Source organism: Chanos chanos, chromosome 13, assembly GCF_902362185.1.
Source record: "Chanos chanos chromosome 13, fChaCha1.1, whole genome shotgun sequence".
NCBI lineage: Eukaryota > Metazoa > Chordata > Actinopteri > Gonorynchiformes > Chanidae > Chanos > Chanos chanos.
In genome coordinates, this window is record NC_044507.1 from 16,802,666 (window position 1) to 16,822,888 (window position 20,223).

Consider the following 20,223-nt stretch of genomic DNA (forward strand, 5'->3'; position numbering starts at 1 on the left):
ACAAGTCACAGGAAAAACTGATGTCATTCTGTTCAGCCTGAGGGGATTTTGTCTGTACTCATGTACCATGTGGTCTAATATTCTGGAGAAAAAGACAAAACAAATTATGCAAATTCTGTCTTTTATTCTGATGGATTAATCCACACTCAGTTAGGCCACACCATTATCACATTTGTCACTTGTGATGGGAAGTTCAGATCTTTTTACTCACTCGGAACTTTGAATCTCGTTTAGTAAAATGAACGCATCTTTTTTCAAATCATTCATTCATTTCGTTCATTGGGACTAGTGTGGCGATGTAGCTGTCATCTGAGTGATGACAGAAAGAGCACGGTTCTCAAACGCTAAGAGCAATATAGTTTGTTTCTCTTGGTAAAGTATAACACACTGTAACAACCTCGCCTCCCCCCTTGTCTGCTTCAGCCACTCAGCGTTCAGCGTCACCGGTCTACTGACCGCCAGTCTGATCACCACTCACCACCTTCACCTGTTTGCTCTCTAATTTCATTAAATTTCCTCCTTATTTAAACCCCTTTGTTGTGCACATTCTTTTCAAAGTCTACTCTTGGTTGAGCACCACATACCTTTGCCCAGTTTCAACCAACTTGTGAGACGAATCCAGTTTGACGTAACTTGAGACGAACCCCGTTTGTATGAACTTTGTGAGACAGACCTTGTCGTATTCCCCAGTTCCTTGTTTTCCTCTGCCTTTTGTGTTAATAAAATCCTGTGTTGCGCACTTGCGTCCTGCTGTAGTTTTGGTTTTCTGACACACACAAGTATTACTTTTCTTAAGCAACCTTTTGGACCATAGCCGATTGAGTTATTCAGTTGAAATAACTGATTACTTCAGTTGCCCGTACGACAGTGTTGCAGCCTGTCACGTGAATAATGGACGAAAGCCTCAGACCCGAAGACCAAGTTATGAGACGTGAACAAATCACTATACTGAGCCTCTGCAGCCTGTCACATGAAGAGTGAACAGAAGACTCAGAGCCACAGACCTGTACTTATGATTCATGAATGAATCAATAGTTCCTATACTGAGACTATGAGGCAGTCATGTGACAAGTGAACGAGACTCAAACCTGAAGACCCATAGTTATGATTCGTGAACGAATCAGTCGTTCCTACACTGAGAATATGCAGCGGTCATGTGACAACTGAATGAAAGACTCAGGCCCGGAAGACCCATTCGTAATTGAATCTGAGCCTGTAGCTGTCACAATTCAGATGAATGAAATGAGTGGCAAGCATGTGCGTCCCAGGGAAAATGAACGAATCACTCACAAACAACACATCACTACTTGTAATCTCATTTCTCTGCTTCTCTAAGTGATGTGAACACGTTTATTTCCCTTAGAAACAATTTCATACCACAAAACTTTTTAAATGTTTTATGCAGATCTATAGTAGTTGCTGAATGACTGTCTTTTTCGGTGTAGATTCTGTCTTGCCCTAAGTTTCACTTTAGCCAAAGCTCTGCAGTGAAAAACAGCAAAACAAGAGAGAAAACGCAGACCTTGTACAGGAGACCAAAGATGTCTCTTTACCTTCCTATGTGCCTCTGACCTCAAAGCAGAGGATGCTGGTTCAGCAGAAACAAACCAACAAACAAACAAACAAAAAACAGATGAAAGACAGCACAGGCTAGATAACAGCTGGAAAAACCAGTGTAGTTCTGACAGAAAAGTTCAATTCAGTGTTCAGTGTGGATTCCACTAAAGCAGTATGTGTAGGTCTGATATGTGAATAGTAAACGTCATGGGCTCATTGCAGTGCGCCATTGGCTGCGTAAAGAAGACTAAACTGTAACTGGCACATACAGAATTACTTATTAAACTGACAGAATAAGAGAGTCTATAAATGGCAAAAGAATGATCCAGCTATATTTTCAGTGTGATCAAGGTGTTTGGGAGTTACAGAGTTCAGTCCTCAAATCACCAGATTGTTGTCGGTTTACATTGGTGCCGAGTCAGTAGGGGAGTAACCTGCCAACTTTAACCAGAACTGTCAAAAAGGGGGTGGCTATTGGACCACTGTATGATCCATCACTTGATATTGGACTTTTTTTCTAATTAAAAAAAACAACAACAGGAGAGTAGAATTATCTTGTTGTATTTTAGATGTAATAAATATTGTTGAATTGTGTAGATCAAACTCTTGTCCATAACTTTCTCATTTTTTCCCAATTAAGTATCAGAAATAGAAACAGAAAATGTTGAATCAAGACTAAATTAAATAGAAATGTTCTTATGCAAACTAAGTTTCCATTCAGATTTTAGGCAAGCCAGAGGTAGTCAGTAAAGAAAGAACATTAAAAATCCGAAATTTCAATGATTTTAGCCCAGGTACATATTCAAGTACAACGGAGCACAAACTGATCTCAGTGAGTAAGGACTCACTGTGTTGACCAGTGGGCTCATTTTGATAACTGCCTCCGCATAATCAAGCTCTCAGTGTGATTTTTCTGTGTGCTTTCTGTCAGTAAAACGATATATACCACTGTTATTTTGCATTTTGAAATGCGGGAGGTTCATCAGTGTGCAACTTTCAAGGGCTATCTGAATGAATACAGCTTTACATGCTGTCTAAAAGACCAATAGGAAAAGCCTACATTCTTCACACCTCCTTTGAGAGAGATAAAAAAGAGAGTATTGACAGGACCATATGTATCATATGTAGCATCCTGCTCTGACAAAAATGCAGCCTTTGTTTTATGATGTTTTATACAATTTCGACGGATCTTAAAAAATACCTATCGGGAAATTAACAGTCAATACAACATCTGCCTTTAATAGAAGAAAAAATTATTGTAGTTTTGAATGCATTTACTATTAATATTTTAATAAATCAGTAAGGTGGCATGGTGGAGCAGTGGGTAGTGCTGATGTCTCACAGCAAGAAAGTCCTTGGTTCAATTCCCTGTCTGGAGCTTGCATGTTCTCCCCGTGTCTGCATGGGTTTCCTCCCATGGTCCAAAGACATGCAAGTCTTCCCTGTGATGGACTGGTGACCTATCCAGGGTGTTTCCCCACCTTTCGCCCAGTGAATGCTGAGATAGGCTCCAGCACCCCCTGCTACCCTAATTAGGATAAGAGGCTTAGAAAATGAATGAATGAATGGATAAATCAATAATGAATAAATCAATAATCAAGGGGGAAAAAAGCGAAAACACAGAGAAAAACATCAGAGCCTCCTAAATGACACTATTGTTACGTCCTGCATGAAGGATTCAAGGTTTCAAATCTCAGATACTCTACATTTACTCCATATGGCCAAAAACCTTACCTTTCTCTTGTCTGGATGAGACAACAGGGTTTCCACTCCACTCCTGATTACTGTTTTGGTAGCTGACCCCTCAAGCGACCAGAGGCTCATAGATAGAACTGTGTGGTTAGTGTTCTCCCTCAGACGTCACATACACGGGATTAAGTTTGCTCTGGTCTTTGCTCTTTGAACTCATTATTCTGAATATCATTCCTAAATGAAAAATGGGAACAGAAGGAGGACTAATTGTATCAATACATCTGAAGTCTTGTTCCTTCTCTGCAGGCCTCCTGTCCCTGGAGGGAGTCCATGGAAAATGCCCTCCTAGATTTAACAGTATGAATGGCAATTGCACTGGTATGTTGATTCAGTCACTGAAATTCACATATGCTCTGATCTAATCCACTTTTTTAACTGTTTCCATAGTGACTTTCGTATCACATATCACAAATGTGCCTAGATTTATTTGTAGCATTCACAAAAAAATTAATATAATAACTACATATATCTATACATATGTGTGTGTGTTTGTGTGTGTATGTATATATATGTGTGTGTGTGTGTGTGTGTGTGTTTTTATATATATATGTATATATATATATATATATATATATATATATATATATATATATATACACACACATATCAATTTCTCCTAAAAACAACAACATTGTTCTGATAGATGCAAATGAGTGTGAGGAAGAGCCGCCAATCTGTGGTAATGATGCGAAATGCTTCAACACTGAGGGCAACTACTACTGCCTGTGCAATGAAGGCTATGAGACAGACAAAAAGAGGGTCAACTTTACACAAGAAACTGGAGAAAGCATGCAGAGGTAAGCAACTCCAAATTGTAAGCGTGAATTTCCTGGTGTCATTCTTTTGAACATCTCTCCTCTCTCTTTGCACCATGCTGAAGATGACTGATGCTTTTCCTCTTTCTTCCTCAACAGATAAAAATGAGTGTCAGGAAGATAGAGATGTCTGTGGGCCAAACAGTGAATGTTTGAATGCAATTGGATCCTTCGATTGTACATGTTCACCCGGTTTTGTTAGCAGCAATGGAAGTGAAAAATTTAAAGCTAACCAAGGAATTAATTGTACTGGTAAGAAGTTACATGGTAAAACTTACATGGTAATAAATTAAAATCCTTTGCTGATGTAAGTAAATGTTCATTTCTGTGATTAAAACAGTGGCCCCTTTTATGCTGATTTTTTAAAAAAAATTTTACATCAAGTGTTTTGTTGTTTACAATCTGTTATTCTGTGTGCTGTATCTACAGACAGAGACGAGTGTGAATATGAAAAGTGCGGAGAACATGCAAAATGCATTAATTTCCCTGGCAACTATAGTTGTGTCTGTGACGCTGATTTTAGACAGACATTAGGAAAAATGCATTTCTATGAAAATGAAGGACCCTGTGAAGGTATGGTTTCATAAAATGAGCAATTTCAATAAAACTTATCAGAGAAATAATAATAAAAATATAGTTCACCTAATGTAATCCTATTCAGCCACACAATCAGAGCTCTAAGTATCTCATGCTGATGATATTAAAGAAATTTTTGATCATTTGTTTTTGGAGAAAGACTGGGCACCATTAATACACCCATTCCTGTTTTTCTCTTATGAACAGCAAGATCTGTATGACTGACAAGTGTTGGTGTCAAGGTGTTCTGCTCATGAGATGAGTGATCCTCCTCTCTCTGTCTCTGTCTCTGTAGATGTCGACGAGTGTCAACAGAATAGCGATATCTGTGGACCAAATGCTAAATGCATTAATACAATTGGATCCTACAATTGCTCATGCAGAGCAGGTTTTGTCCCCGTTATGACGGATGAGAGATTTAAACCAAGTAAAGGACTTCTTTGTGTCGGTAAGAGGTCAAATACAGCTCTTTTTTGTTTTGTTTGCTTTTTTTGTTAAATCTAAGCAAGACTCACAAAGTCAAAATACTTGGTTTTTAATCATGGTTACATCTTCTGTCCTCATTGTTGAAGATCTACTATGTCAGTGGCTATATATGTACATAAAAGAGACATTTTCATAAATATGGCTGTGATAATTTGTGTGTATGTGCCTCTCAAGAGGACTATGAATGCCATTCAAACAAGAAGAAAAATATCTGTTCTGTAATTTGTTGATTCTTTTTATTTCGGCATTCTGGTTTTTAGATACTTATTCTGTTTCAGCCAACTGTTCTGTTTCTTATTCATTTATCACATATTCCCCAACTTCTCTAGAGGTGACGTGTGACCAGTTCAGAAATGAGAAAAATTCTGACCAGGTAAAAATACGTGTGTTCCCAGAACTCTTTTTTAAAGTATTAACTGGTGAAATTCTGTCTCTGCTTGTTTTTAATCACTCATCCCACTACTGTTTTCTGTCTTCCCAAACTGGTTCCTAACTAAGACCATGACAGAAATTCAAACCTTCCTGAGAAACAGCTGCTCAAACCTGACCGGTCTTGCATCTCTGGAGGAAGCAAGGGAGACAGCAGATCACAGATTAGGCATGGATGGAGAAAGTCTGTTAGAGGTAGTTTAAATCTTTTATACGCAGGACATAGTCCTCATTGCAGTTTTGCTGTTATAGGTACACAAATCAAACAAAAAATAAATAAATAAATTCACTGTCAGTGCTGTGCGGTTTGCATACTGAAATGAAGCATGCACACAGAGATTATTAAAAAAAAAAAAACAAAAAAAAACACTACAGCTGAAGGGGGAAACAAGCCTCTTTTTCTGATATATAGCTGTAAGCATCCTTTTTTTTCATTGTAAACAGTCATGAATATTACACAAAGTAGGAATGTAACCTGAGTTGCAGTTCTACTCTGGTCTGTCTGTTGTCTTTTGTTTAGAGACTTATGGCCATAGTAGAGAGGTTTCTGTCGGGTGGGCCACTGGATGATAAGAAGAAAGTGACTGCCTTCTTGACCTTGGTCGAGAACGGTGTTAAAATGATTGGACCATTCTTAAAAGGAAGCCAGACCAGGATATCAAACAGTCAGACTGGTGAGAAAATGCAGAAACCCCTCTTGCTGAAAGTCTTTTGAAAGCAAGACTGATGAATCTATTTTTCACCGTGCTTATAAATGCGAGCAGTGCTTTAACTCTGAAGAAACTCTTGTGAAGGCCTAAAAGGGAGGGTTTCTTATTTAGGTGACTCCCAAATGGATGTTGTCACTCTGACAGAAAGACTTCACATGCTTATCTTCCATCATCAGATTTAGGCACTTAATGGAGCATGCCATTAGAACCCTGCTATTCACATTTCATTCATCCTCATTTGCTTTATACCACTAGTTACTCTCACATTACACATGTCAATTAATTCACATCCATGAACATTTACAGACAGACTTACAGCTACTTATGAGAGGGAAGTGTTTCTAGGGCTCTCATTATCCATTTACTCTCATGAGTGTTAATTTGACACTGTCTGTATTTCTAGAGGTGAAAGTATGGATGGAAAAAGGGATGTCACCACCACAGGGAAATCTCATGGCATCTGCCCACCACGCACAACTAAACACAACCTGGAAGACTGCTACTGGTGACATATACCCTGGTACACATCTACAATCAGATCCAGCACATAGTGTCTTCAGAGTGAAAAAACCCTTTGAAAAAAATTCCTTACCGTAATATTTGCCCTGTCTGTATGTGTTTGTGTCTTTAATCAGGTTTTACAACTGCAGCACTAATATGCTACCATGGACTGGAAAACTCAATACCCACCCGATATTTTCATGAACCACAGGAGAAGACAGATAAAAAATTTCACATGAACTCAAAAGTGCTGACTGTCGCTGTCAGTAACCAAGACACATCAGTTCTACAGGAGGACATCATCCTCACCTTCAAACATCTTCAGCAGAAAGTACACAGCTTTCTTTGAGACAATTTGCACTGACATGAATTTTTTTCCCTTAAATGTACCTGTATAACAGATGGATATTTTAGACACAGTTATCATGTCTTACATCCTAATTTCCACTCCATGTATCGTTTCATATATTTCTCTCTCATTTCTGTTGAAAAGATAATGGAACTTTTAAAACAGTTTACAGTTGGTTTCACTCTTCAATGATAGTCAAGATTCTCTTTTTGCTTGTAGCGATGGTTTAACTTACAGCTCAGTCGTCATGAGTTAAATGGACTGGACTTTCTTCTATGTTCACTTTCATAACAATATTTTTCTTTTCATCTCAGCCTGAGAAATATAAGCACATTTGTGTGTACTGGGATCCAGATAAGGATGGCGGAGCCTGGTCTGACCGTGGCTGCGAAACAGTGTCATCTACTGTCAATCACACTGTCTGTTCCTGTTCTCATCTCAGCAGCTTTGCTGTACTCATGGCTTCCTTTGATGGAAAGGTGTGGATTACTACAGCTCATATGACAATTACGAGGGACCGGGAGACCAGTAGCTTTTCCATTTGTCTCACTGAACCGTTCTCCTGTTTTCACGTTAAAGGAGTCACAATCTGAATTGTAAAGTTTGTCTTAAAGGTTGACGGAGGTAGACCTGTTACGTCCAAGTACAGCCTTATGTGCACTAAAATTTATTTTTTAAAAACTTGAAACACTGCTACTTGTGGACAGTGCCACACAAATTCATTTCTCATGGCCTCATGTACAGTGGCACCAATACCAGCATAAGACAGAAGGGACAGTCACTCGGGTCCTCGAGCTTTCACTCATGCCCTAGATGATAAACGGATGTCTGCTGTGAAAATTTGTCCTTCCAGTGAGACATGAATATCCCTCACTGACTTTCTCTCTTTTTCCATTTTCTATCTCCAGGACCCTTTTGAGCTGCAGGTCTTTACATGGGTGGGGCTGGTCTTGTCTTTGATTTGCCTGATCTTGTCTATCATCACCTTCAGTACCATTCGATCAATAAAAAGCACCCGCACCACCATTCATCTGCACCTCTGCATCTGCCTCTTCATCGCTGACCTCATCTTTCTCGCAGGAATCTCCCCTACAGGGAATAAGGTAACTTTCTGTCGACCTTTTCGGGCTAGCGGATGTTTCTTTTTCCTTCTGTGGTTTTGAGGTCTTGGAGTGTTTTGAAGATGGTGCAAACCAAACATCTTTCTCAGCGTTCCCTTTTGTATCTTCTCTCAGGTGGGCTGCAGCGTTGTGGCTGGTCTGCTCCACTTTTTCTTCCTGGCAGCGTTCTGCTGGATGTGTCTAGAAGGGGTGCAGCTTTTCCGAATGGTTGTCCTCGTCTTCCACACCACACTGCGCCCTCTCTACATGATGCTGGCCGGCTACGGAGTCCCTGCCATCATAGTCATCATCTCTGCCATCTCCAATTCGAAAGGTTATGGCACTGATCACTAGTGAGTGAGCGATTGTTCAATCCGTGTCAGCTATATAGAGTGCAGGCATTTGTTTAACAGGCTGAATTCCTGTTGTTAGATGTGCGAGTGAGACAGAGAGACAATCAAGAGAAACTGTATTATTTTCCCGCTTTCAGTTGCTGGCTAAGCATGGAGGCTGGTTTTATCTGGAGCTTCTTTGGACCTGTCTGCATCATAATTGCTGTAAGTACCGTTAAATCAAGTGACGATGAAATTAAATAAAAGTTTGCGCTTTTAAGTCAGATTCAAATTGATGACTGAAAAACTTTCTCTAAATTCTCTCCCTCTCCACTATCAGGCGAATACATTCTTCTTCCTTGTAACAGTTTGGAAGCTAGCACAGAAATTCTCAAGCCTTAATCCTGATTTGAACGCACTGCGAAAAATCAGGTGAATGAAAAGAACACTCTGAAAATGCAATAATTTTCAAAGAACAGGCTAATGTATGTAATACATTATGGATTGTTGTACTGTATGGATTCAGTTACTGTGACTCATCAGGAAGACATAAAGATAGATCTTAACACAGCAATCTAATTATAAGGAAAGATGAGAAATGAATCCCATTGTTCTGGTGATGTCACAAAATAGCACAGACTTACATTTTGCACCAATGCCTCTCACAGAGCCTGGTGTATTTTAACAAATCTTGAAGTTACAATACAAATGCGTACATCTGAATATGTTACAAAGGAAATGGTAACACTTCCAACACAGACTATTAACAGTTTAACAACTTTTAAATTTCTGACTTCCCCTACAGGACTTTTACCATTACCGCCATCGCTCAGCTTTGTGTGCTAGGCATCATGTGGATCTTTGGCTGCCTCCAGTTTGACTCTGACACACGGGCCATAGCATACATATTCACCATCTTCAACACCCTGCAAGGGGTCCTCATATTCATCATGCACTGTCTTCTTTCCAAACAAGTGGGTTACTCCTCTGGAGCCAAGATCAGAACGCAGCCACCCAATTATTATATATGCATAACTTTGTCAAAGGGCTTGTTGTTATACTGAATAATTACCACTACTACTACTACAAGTAACAATAATAATAAGAAAAACAACAATAATAATAATAATAATAATAATGATAATAACAATCTCCTCCTTTTCAAAGGTGAGAGAGGAGTATGCTAAAGTCCTGGCACGCTTTTGCTCCCCACAAAAGAAGAAATACTCAGAGTTCAGCTCAAATCAGTCCAAGTCACAGGTAAATGTATTCTCATCACATCAGTCACACAAAAGCAGAGACAAATGCTTGAGTTAGGAGACAGATACTTAAGTGTTTTTTGTGTGATTTCTTAATTAGGTTGACAGTATTATCTTTTCTCAAAAACTTACATGTGTGTTTCTTTACAAAAGTCTTTTAGTGCACTCTGCATCTGTTATTTAACATCAGCTGCTGATGAAATGCACACACACTGCTTTTCCTAGGCCTGATTGTGGTTGATGTTTTCAATTTTTCTGTTCTTCACACACAGTTGATACTTTCCTAAACAGAAACCTGTATATGTTTTATATTATTTTAATAAAACACCAGTAAATTAAATCAGTCATACTGTAGTCAGCAGTAGATTTGTCAGATCAACCTATTATCATGCATTGACTTTCTATTTGTGATTAGGAAATGAATGTTTTGTAAGGTTTAGTTTTGTACATTTCGGAGTTCTTACTCCAATTTTTAAACAGGAGATTGAGGAACATATGGTCAGCATAGTTAATGTCACAGACGTATACAAGCCACACTAAGAGACAATAAATGACTATTCTTAGTGAGAAGCTGTCTGAAAGGCAAGTTAGTTAGTGTTCTCCAAGAGGCAACTGGAGATGTGAAGATCAGTGGGGCATTTTATCTGAGAGCGACAAAACTTTCTATTAAGGTTCAACTGTGATGATGAAATATGAATGAGGGTGAGGTCAACCTGTCTCAAGCCATTTAAAATTCTGATATGAAACTATGTCTGTTTAACAGGTATCCAAGAGTGTTCAGCACACCGGGGAATCAGAAATCTGAGAGATCCCAACAAGACCTTTCTACTTGCTTGACTTTACTGCACATTACCATTGCAAAGACAAGGAGGATTTCAGATAAGCTTCTCTATCCAAGCAGTATTTTTTTCTAATGACATTATATTACAGAAATGCATCACTGCTGAGCTGTTTAGTTTACTATGTAGGTGACATTTATAGGATTGGAATTAAGGTGTTTAATTAAGGTTTGCATAAGGAGACCAAGTAAAATAAGAAGGTTAAGGTGTGTTAATATGGGATGATTAAGGATCATATTAAGGATAAAATAATAAGGATTTCTGCTGCTGTAATATCCATTGCCTTTGTGTGTTTGAAATGTTACTGTTACTGTTTGTTTTGGATGTCCTTACTTCACCAGACATCTTGCCATTCTCTTTGTTTATTACCATATAAGGGTAGCACAAGATGAAGGTACATTGTTTTCGTGTGGAGAGTATCCGACAAAATGAGAAACAAAAAGAAAGAAACCGATTGGTTTAACGTAAATGGCTGTCAAAACCCTAAGATGAAAGATTAGTCTTAAAGCACCATATCAGTCTCAGATGCATTCGTTTCTAAAACAGCAATCCATTGAAAACAAAAAGATATGATCAACGTACGTATCTATTTATTTGTTTGGTTGTATTTATATTACTGTACAATTAAATTTAAAGCAGGCCTTTGATACATTTCTGAGCTTGGGATTGAAAGTTAAGCATTTGGACAATCACCCCTCTCAGAACCATGGCACCAAACAGTGGTTGTAATTTGGGAAGAGTGAAATGTAAATTTTGGGGGCGCAGAAAAATGTTGCAAACAAACGACAAACATAATCTTCCCACCATTTAACTGCCCCCATGAAAGTGGGAGATTAGAACAAGTAGTAATTCAGAAAGAATGGCAGTCCCTCATGAGTATGAGTTCTCCTCACTTTCAATTTTGTATATTTTGTTTGACCAGTATGCTATCCTATAGGAAAATTTTCTGCTGTATTTTTTGGGTGTGCTATTTTTTGTTTTTTGTATAATTTAACTCTATATATTTCAAATAAATTGATTGAATTTGTTGAAAATTCAATGTTACAGCATTTGAATTTAATTGCATATATCTGTATCTTATGGAATTGTTTTAATTTGACTGATTCGATGACCCTTTCTCAATGCTTCCCGTGTGGCTTGTACTGTGCCATCTGCTGGAGAGACCAGATGCCTCATGCCTCACAGCAAAGAGAAAAAAATTTTTTCAAAGGATACAACTTACAGAATGTAATTTCGGAAGCTTGTACAGTATTCCAGAAATTTTTAGTACTGTGGCAAATTAAAATTCAGTATCTCACTCACTGGGTATCGTTCAAAAATTTTCCATACCGATAGTTCCGATAGCTTTTTTGACAGCTGTACAATCACAAGCGGAGTAGTGAGACCCGTCGTTTCCCATAACAACCACCAAAAATGGAGAAGGTAGCAGCGGAGAAGTTATAGTTTCCGAATACAGTGAACCGTATGACATAACATTCTGTATCATAACATTCATCATAAAGACGGCCGTTTGGAGTCAAATTGGACGGATCCTAGGAGTTTCTGGTAGTTTGTGTCTACTGCTAGTCATTAGCAAAACTAGACTGTTAGCTGCTGTTGTTATGGCAACCTGCTTGTTGGAACAAACGCTGCCAGCTTTTTTACCCGGAAAAATGCTCTGCCCAGCGTTTTTCATAAAAAAAAAGAAGAAGAAGAAGAAAATTTTTTTCAGTCATTATTTTTTTCTGCAAATACAATCTTTTATTAATTTTGTGCCAATATTTGAGGCATCTACCACTAATGGACATGAAGATATTATGAATAAAACAAGCCCTGGTAGCATATCAAAATGGTCAAAATGGTACATGGGGTAGCTAGTAGAAACATCAAAATGTACATGGAAATTGTTTGATGAATGGTTGTTAAGGCTACAAAGTGCCAATGTCCTTCTGTTTTTACTTCATACTAAAATAGACACAGATTTGAGAGATATTTTACCTATGGCAGAAAAACGTCCATTTAAGGATTACATTTTATTGCCTCAGTATCTCCATGAATATTGAATTCCTCTGTCATAGAAATGGTAAGAAATAAAGGATAAACATGTTTTCAGTATGTTCACAAGAATAGAGGGCATTTGAGATGGGAATTGTGTCCTGGATATTGAAAATAAGTGAAATACTTTAATAAAACCTCTAGTACAAGGAGGAGTAAGTGGTATCCTAAATGGCCCTCTCATGTGAAGATATTGCAGTGGCCTCTGAGCACTTTTTAGCCTCCAATCAGTGAATAATGGAACATATGGATTCCACTTATCAAGAAAACACCAAGAATGTACTAAACTCAGTCCTGTTGTTCAAGTTATATGGTTAAAGGATAATAGTTTTCCCATGTAATTTCTAGTACATAATTTCTGTTCTTCAATAGGGATGCAATTCATCATGGATAGGGGTTAAGCAATGGATTAAACAAAGTGATCACCAGCATTGCTGCTTGATTAGACTAATTCCTTGTTACACCACTACTTGCCCACTAAACAATACTAAACAACATTTGGATTAAGCCTTAATGTTCGCCATTGTCAGAGAAAATGATTGGAATGGGCTAATTTGACCAAATTAGAATGCTTACTATTACGCACAATTAGGGGGATGAGCATTTGAAGTCTGTTCATAAATCAAAAAGTCTTTCTCTATATGATTCCACAATTTTTGATTTTAAGGGAACTGACACAGTTGTTTTGAGCTGTAATTTTCAGCAGATTTCCACACCAACATACATAGATATAGGTAAGGTAGAATCAGCGTCTGACACCAGCTTTTCCTCTCCAAATGGAAGAATTGGGCTTGGGCTAAATGAAAGGAGTAGGCTTCAAAATCTTCTCAACATTTCCCTAAGAAGGTTCTAGATGTGTTTTCAATGTCAGTTAAGCAGCTTTAGTACACACCACAGCAGACAGGATCAGTGTCCCTCTATTTCAGTGGTGGGTACAGAAAGTGGCAAATGGGTGGGCTTGGAAAATCGGAGTGGGCCTGAGTGAAGCTCATAATCGGACATCCTCTTCAGCAGGCTTAGATATTTACAATGTGATGGCTGCAACAATAACACAGTCATTGTCGCGGTGTCCTACCTAAAGAGCACCGGCATTGCTAGATGTACGATGTAAAAAGTCATTTGTCTCAATAAATACGTGTTCTCCTCGTTATGACTCGTGTATGATAGTTGTCCTCAGTACAATAAGCCTCTGGTACGATACTTTAACGTGTCCCATCTGGCAATGCTGGAGCAGATTAAAAATGAAAAAGGAAACTGCACTGGCCCGACCTTCCTCCAGACATGTTTTTTTAAAGAAAATGGGTCAATGATAGCTGTTTAGCCATATTTGCACTTAACAACTGCCAAGCAGCTGTTACGCGAAACTCAGACAGAATTATTGCCGCAAGTTAGGTTAACATAACGTAATGTAGCCTAACGTCAGTCAGCAAACGAAAGTGAGGAAGTTCTGAATAGTATTATTATTAATACATAATTGGAATGATTCCCAAGACAAAACAATTCACATTCAAGGTAATTAGTGAATATTAATCTTTAAAAAAAAATTGTATTACTTATAAAAAAATTATTTTCATGAATCTGAATGGGTGGGCCAAATGTCAACCTGGGCCAATAGTATCTGTCTGCAGAGCCACAAAGCCGCAGTTTCAGGGCAGCAGTTTCAGGTCAGTGACATTCAGTGCATGCACTCACACGTTTGGCTTATCTTAGCGACTGTATGGTTATGGTTAGGGTTAGGGTTAGACAATTAGCCACTAGCCTGAAACTGCTGGCGTGAAACTGCGGCTCTGCAGCCAGACCCTTCTCATCTGGGCAGGCCTGGGCCCACCCAGGCCCACAAATAGATCTGCCTCTAGCCGTACTCTTCAGTTCAAGCATGTAGCCTAAACTGGCCCACAGCTTACATGCAAAGGGGGGTGTTTCACTCTGGTTTAAACACTTGCGGTCGTTAATTTTTTTTCTTCTTACCGTGTAAGGTGCTGCCTGCAAATGCTATAGTACATACAAGTCGGTTAAAACATTTCCTCTTTTCAGCATGAACTTTTTAGACTTCTCTCTTTCTAAAACTCTCCCGAGAACACAGGAAATGTCAGTAAGAAACACACAAGTACTTACTCTGACCTTTTGAACTCTCAGAAACTGTATCTCAACAAGTTTGGTTCACATTATGACTGCCAAGTCATCAGAACACTTGAGAACAGATATGGCCAACTGTATAAAACCACACATACCAAATGCCAACACATCAGAGGGAAAAAATGACCACAGGCCTCATATACATAAAGAGACACTGAGGACTGCAGTCAGACAAGAGAACTTGTGCTGTGTTTTAGAGGTGTACAGAGATGTCATTATATGTATCTGTATCTGTTCAACCAACAAAATTATCTGTCTCTGTAGGTTCTCGACACGGAGTACATGAAGTACAGACTCCCGCTCTAATAATGAGCAACTTGGGGTAGAAGAAATACCTGTTTCCATCGCATTATTTGTGCTGTCCAGAATACCGTATTCGGATTCGGGTACATCCCTACTGTCTTTTCTCAGTGGAATATGACTCCGCACAATAACTGTCTAGTTCAATGTGAAAGTGTGAAGCAGTCTTTGGGGCATGTTGAGGAATGTTTTTCCCCTGTGTTTAATATATATGTATTTCATACCTAAGTCATTTTGCTCGCAAAAGCACTCTTGCTTCCTCTCAAACACAAAGTCTCTAAATACATAGGACCACAGAAGCCTTCTACATGACAGTTAAAGTGATCTCAGGCATATAGTATCAATTTTTACTGATGACACCGAAGAGCAGAAGTTCATTATCACTGCAGAGAGAGTAACAAATATTCACACACTGGGCGTCATTGTCATCATGGAATTAAAATGATATTTTTAGCTCTTTTTTTCCCCCCTGTACAACAGTAGCTGTCATAAAAGAGATTTTTGCCTCCTCCTATAGCAGTTTCCCCTGCCAGCACAGGGGTGTGACTCATCTACAGACTCAACCAATGAAACTCTGTCACTGCGATTCAGTGTATCAGTGAGCTTGGAAAAGAACTTCAGAGAGAAAAAGGCTGAGTGTTTCTCAGACAGAACGACAGAGAAACAAGGTGAGGGAGTGTCCATTGTCGTTGGTTCATTTTTTCTTCAAATGAAATCTTCCTTACTCTTTTTACTGAGAACAGCATACACTCACAGATATTTCTAGAGTACTTTCCTGAGACAAACAACATTTTTAAGCTCAAGGATGATTTAAAAGACTAGGAGGGTCAGTCTTTTTCTTTTTCATTTATTCTATTATCTGACACAGGATCAGACCAGAAAACTTGGATCAACTTGACTCTTTTTGTGGGGCTTCCAATCTCCATCCCTTACCATGAGACACATGTGTCTCCTGCTTTTGGGTGAGTCACACTCAACTGAAGAAAACTATGAATATGTGATTCACAGGGCTACAAAATAGTCCTTGAGTTTACTGCCTTCTGCTGTGAATACAAAACTACATCTGTATCTAAATTTGTGAAATGTTGTGTGCTCAACTGCATAATTCACTGTACAGCAGTATTTTTGTAAAGTAGTCGCGAACCCCCACAGTTGAGTTAACTTTTAACCAACTACTAATTAAAAGATGGAACACCACTGAGTGAGTGCTTGAAGTCAATCGGGTAATTTAATTTCAGTGAATAGTTGAGTTGGCACAAAAGCTGGCTGCCCAGGATGTGACTTCATACTGTGATCTGGTGAAAAATATTTGCTTAAAGTAACAATATTTGCTTAAAGTGACACAGTGTATGGAGGTATTCTTGATTCTGATACACCGTGACTATTGGCTGTGAAGAATAATTGGTACGGGTGGTACAGGTCCTCATGAACAGATGAATTAGCATGACTAGAAGAAACATCAAAATGTACATGGAAATTGTTTGATGAATGGTTGTTAAGGCTACAAAGTGCCAATGTCCTTCTGTTTTTACTTCATACTAAAATAGACACAGATTTGAGAGATATTTTACCTATGGCAGAAAAACGTCCATTTAAGGATTACATTTTATTGCCTCAGTATCTCCATGAATATTGAATTCCTCTGTCATAGAAATTGTAAGAAATAAAGGATAAACATGTTTTCAGTATGTTCACAAGAATAGAGGGCATTTGAGATGGGAATTGTGTCCTGGATATTGAAAATAAGTGAAATACTTTGATAAAACCTCTGGTACAAGGAGGAGTAAGTGGTATCCTAAATGGCCCTCTCATGTGAAGATATTGCAGTGGCCTCTGAGCACTTTTTAGCCTCCAATCAGTGAATAATGGAACATATGGATTCCACTTATCAAGAAAACAGCAAGAATGTACTAAACTCAGTCCTGTTGTTCAAGTTATATGGTTAAAGGATAATAGTTTTCTTCCCTTGTAATTTCTAGTACATAATTTCTGTTCTTCAATAGGGCTGGAATTCATCATGGATAGGGGTTAAGCAATGGATTAAACAAAGTGATCACCAGCATTGCTGCTTGATTAGACTAATTCCTTGTTACACCACTACTTGCCCACTAAACAATACTAAACAACATTTGGATTAAGCCTTAATGTTCGCCATTGTCAGAGAAAATGCTTGGAATGGGCTAATTTGACCAAATTAGAATGCTTACTATTACGCACAATTAGGGGGATGAGCATTTGAAGTCCGTTCATAAATCAAAAAGTCTTTCTCTATATGATTCCACAATTTTTGATTTTAAGGGAACTGACACAGTTGTTTTGAGTTGTAATTTTCAGCAGATTTCCACACCAACATACATAGATATAGGTAAGGTAGAATCAGCGTCTGACAGTGTCTTTTCCTCTCTAAATGGAAGAATTGGGCTTGGGCTAAATGAAAGGAGTAGGCTTCAAAATCTTCTCAACATTTCCCTAAGAAGGTTCTAGATGTGTTTTCAATGTCAGTTAAGCAGCTTTAGTACACACCACAGCAGACAGGATCAGTGTCCCTCTATTTCAGTGGTGGGTACAGAAAGTGGCAAATGGGTGGGCTTGGAAAAATCGGAGTGGGCCTGAGTGAAGCTCATAACCAGACATCCTCTTCAGCAGGCTTAGATATTTACAGTGTGACGGCTGCAACAATAACACAGCCATTGTCGCGGTGTCCTGCCTAAAGAGCACCAGCATTGCTAGATGTACGATGTTGATCGTATTTGTAAAAAGTCATTTGTCTCAATAAATACGTGTTTTCTGAAATTACACAGCAACACTTGTTTGTTCTCTTCGTTATGACTCGTGTACGATAATTGTCCTCAGTACAATAAGCTTCTGTTACGATACTTTAACGTGTCCTATCTGGCAATGCTGGAGCAGATTAAAAACTAAAAAGGAAACCGCACTGGCCCGACCTTCCTCCAGACATGTTTTTTTAAAGAAAATGGGTCAATGATAGCTGTTTAGCCATAGTTGCACTTAACAACTGCCAAGCAGCTGCTACGCGAAACTCAGACAGAATTATTGCCGCAAGTTAGGTTAACATAACGTAATGTAGCCTAACGTCAGTCAGCAAACGAAAGTGAGGAAGTTCTGAATAGTATTATTATTAATACATAATTGGAATGATTCCCAAGACAAAACAATTCACATTCAAGGTAATTAGTGAATATTAATCTTTTAAAAAAATTTTATTACTTATAAAAAAATTATTTTCATGAATCTGAATGGGTGGGCCAATAGGATCTGTCTGCAGAGCCACAAAGCCGCAGTTTCACGGCAGCAGTTTCAGGTCAGTGACATTCAGTGCATGCACTCACACTTTTGGCTTATCTTAGCGACTGTATGGTTATGGTTAGGGTTAGGGTTAGACAATTAGCCACTAGCCTGAAACTGCTGGCGTCAAACTGCGGCTCTGCAGCCAGACCCTTCTCATCTGGGCAGGCCTGGGCCCACCCAGGCCCACAAATAGATCTGCCTCTAGCTGTACTCTTCAGTTCAAGCATGTAGCCTAAACTTGCCCACAGCTTACATGCAAAGGGGGGTGTTTCACACTGGTTTAAACACTTGCGGTCGTTAATTTTTTTTCTCCTTACCGTGTAAGGTGCTGCCTGCAAATGCTATAGTACATACAGCTCGGTTAAAACATTTCCTCTCTTCAGCATGAACTTTTTAGACTTCTCTCTTTCTAAAACTCTCCCCAGAACACAGGAAATGTAAGTAAGAAACACACAAAAACTGTAGAAACTGTATCTCAACATCTTTGTTTCACATTATGACTGCCAAGTTGTCAGAACACTTGAGAACAGATATGGCCAACTGCATCAAACCACACATACCAAGAGAGAACTTGTGCTGTGTTTTACAGTTGTACAGAGACGTCATTATCTGTATCTGTATCTGTTCTACCAACAAAATTATCTGTCTCTGTAGGTTCTCAACACGGAGTACATGAAGTACAGACTCCCGCTCTAATAATGAGCAACTTGGGGTAGAAGAAATACCTGTTTCCATCGCATTATTTGTGCTGTCCAGAATACCGTATTCGGATTCGGGTACATCCCTACTGTCTTTTCTCAGTGGAATATGACTCCACACACAATGTGAAAGTGTGAAGTAGTCTTTGGGGCATGTTGAGGAATGTTTTTCCCCTGTGTTTAATATATATGTATTTCACACCTAAGTCATTTTGCTCACAAAAGCACTCTTGCTTCCTCTCAATATCCACAATATCCACACACTGGGCGTCATTGTCATCATGGAATTAAAATGATATTTTCAGCTCTTTTTTTCCCCCCCTTTGCAACAGTAGCTGTCATGAAAGAGATTTTTCGCCTCCTCCTATAGCAGTTTCCCCTGCCAACACAGGGACGTGACTCATCTACCGACTCAACCAATGAAACTCTGTCACTGCGATTCAGTGTATCAGTGAGCTTGGAAAAGAACTTCAGAGAGAAAAAGACTGAGTGTTTCTCAGACAGAACGACAGAGAAACAAGGTGAGGGAGTGTCCATTGTCGTTGGTTCATTTTTTCTTCAAATGAAATCTTCCTTACTCTTTTTACTGAGAACAGCATACACTCACAGATATTTCTGGAGTATTTTCCTAAGACAAACAACATTTTTAAGCTCAAGGATGATTTAAAAGACTCGGAGGGTCAGTCTTTTTAATTTTTCATTTATTCTATTATCTGATACAGGATCAGACCAGAAAACTTGGATCAACTTGGCTCTTTTTGTGTGGCTCCCAATCTCCATCCCTTACCATGACACACACGTGTCTACTGCTTCTTGGTGAGTCACACTCAACTGAAGAAAACTATGAATATGTAATTCACAGGGCTATGAAATAGGCCTCGAGTTTACTGCCCTCTGCTGTGAATACAAAACTACATCTGTATCTAAATTGTGAAATGTTGTGTGCTCAACTGCATAATTCACTGTACAGCAGTGTTTTTGTAAAGTAGTCGCGAACCCCCACAGTTGAGTTAACTTTTAACCAACTACTAATTAAAAGAC

The 20,223-nt window shown here is 38.8% G+C and overlaps 1 protein-coding gene across 1 annotated transcript; it reads left to right on the forward strand.

Moving 5' to 3' along the window:
• The first annotated feature begins 5,687 nt into the window (after window positions 1-5,687).
• Window positions 5,688-10,693, forward strand: LOC115826045 (CD97 antigen-like). The gene is made up of 12 exons (XM_030789724.1): window positions 5,688-5,810; window positions 6,136-6,289; window positions 6,729-6,845; window positions 6,961-7,157; window positions 7,490-7,654; window positions 8,084-8,278; window positions 8,411-8,628; window positions 8,766-8,832; window positions 8,948-9,039; window positions 9,413-9,581; window positions 9,775-9,867; window positions 10,630-10,693. Exons 1-12 carry the CDS (start codon window positions 5,688-5,690, stop codon window positions 10,669-10,671), a joined length of 1,632 nt encoding a protein of 543 aa, XP_030645584.1. The 3' UTR covers window positions 10,672-10,693.
• The last annotated feature ends 9,530 nt before the right edge of the window (window positions 10,694-20,223 follow it).

Coding starts and splice junctions, on each gene's coding strand:
- LOC115826045 (XM_030789724.1), top strand. CDS start 5,688: ATGACAGAAATTCAAACCTTCCTGAGAAACAGCTGCTCAAACCTGACC. Junction 7,655..8,083: donor TGGCTTCCTTTGATGGAAAG/GTGTGGATTACT, acceptor TTCTATCTCCAG/GACCCTTTTGAGCTGCAGGT. Junction 9,040..9,412: donor AACGCACTGCGAAAAATCAG/GTGAATGAAAAG, acceptor CTTCCCCTACAG/GACTTTTACCATTACCGCCA.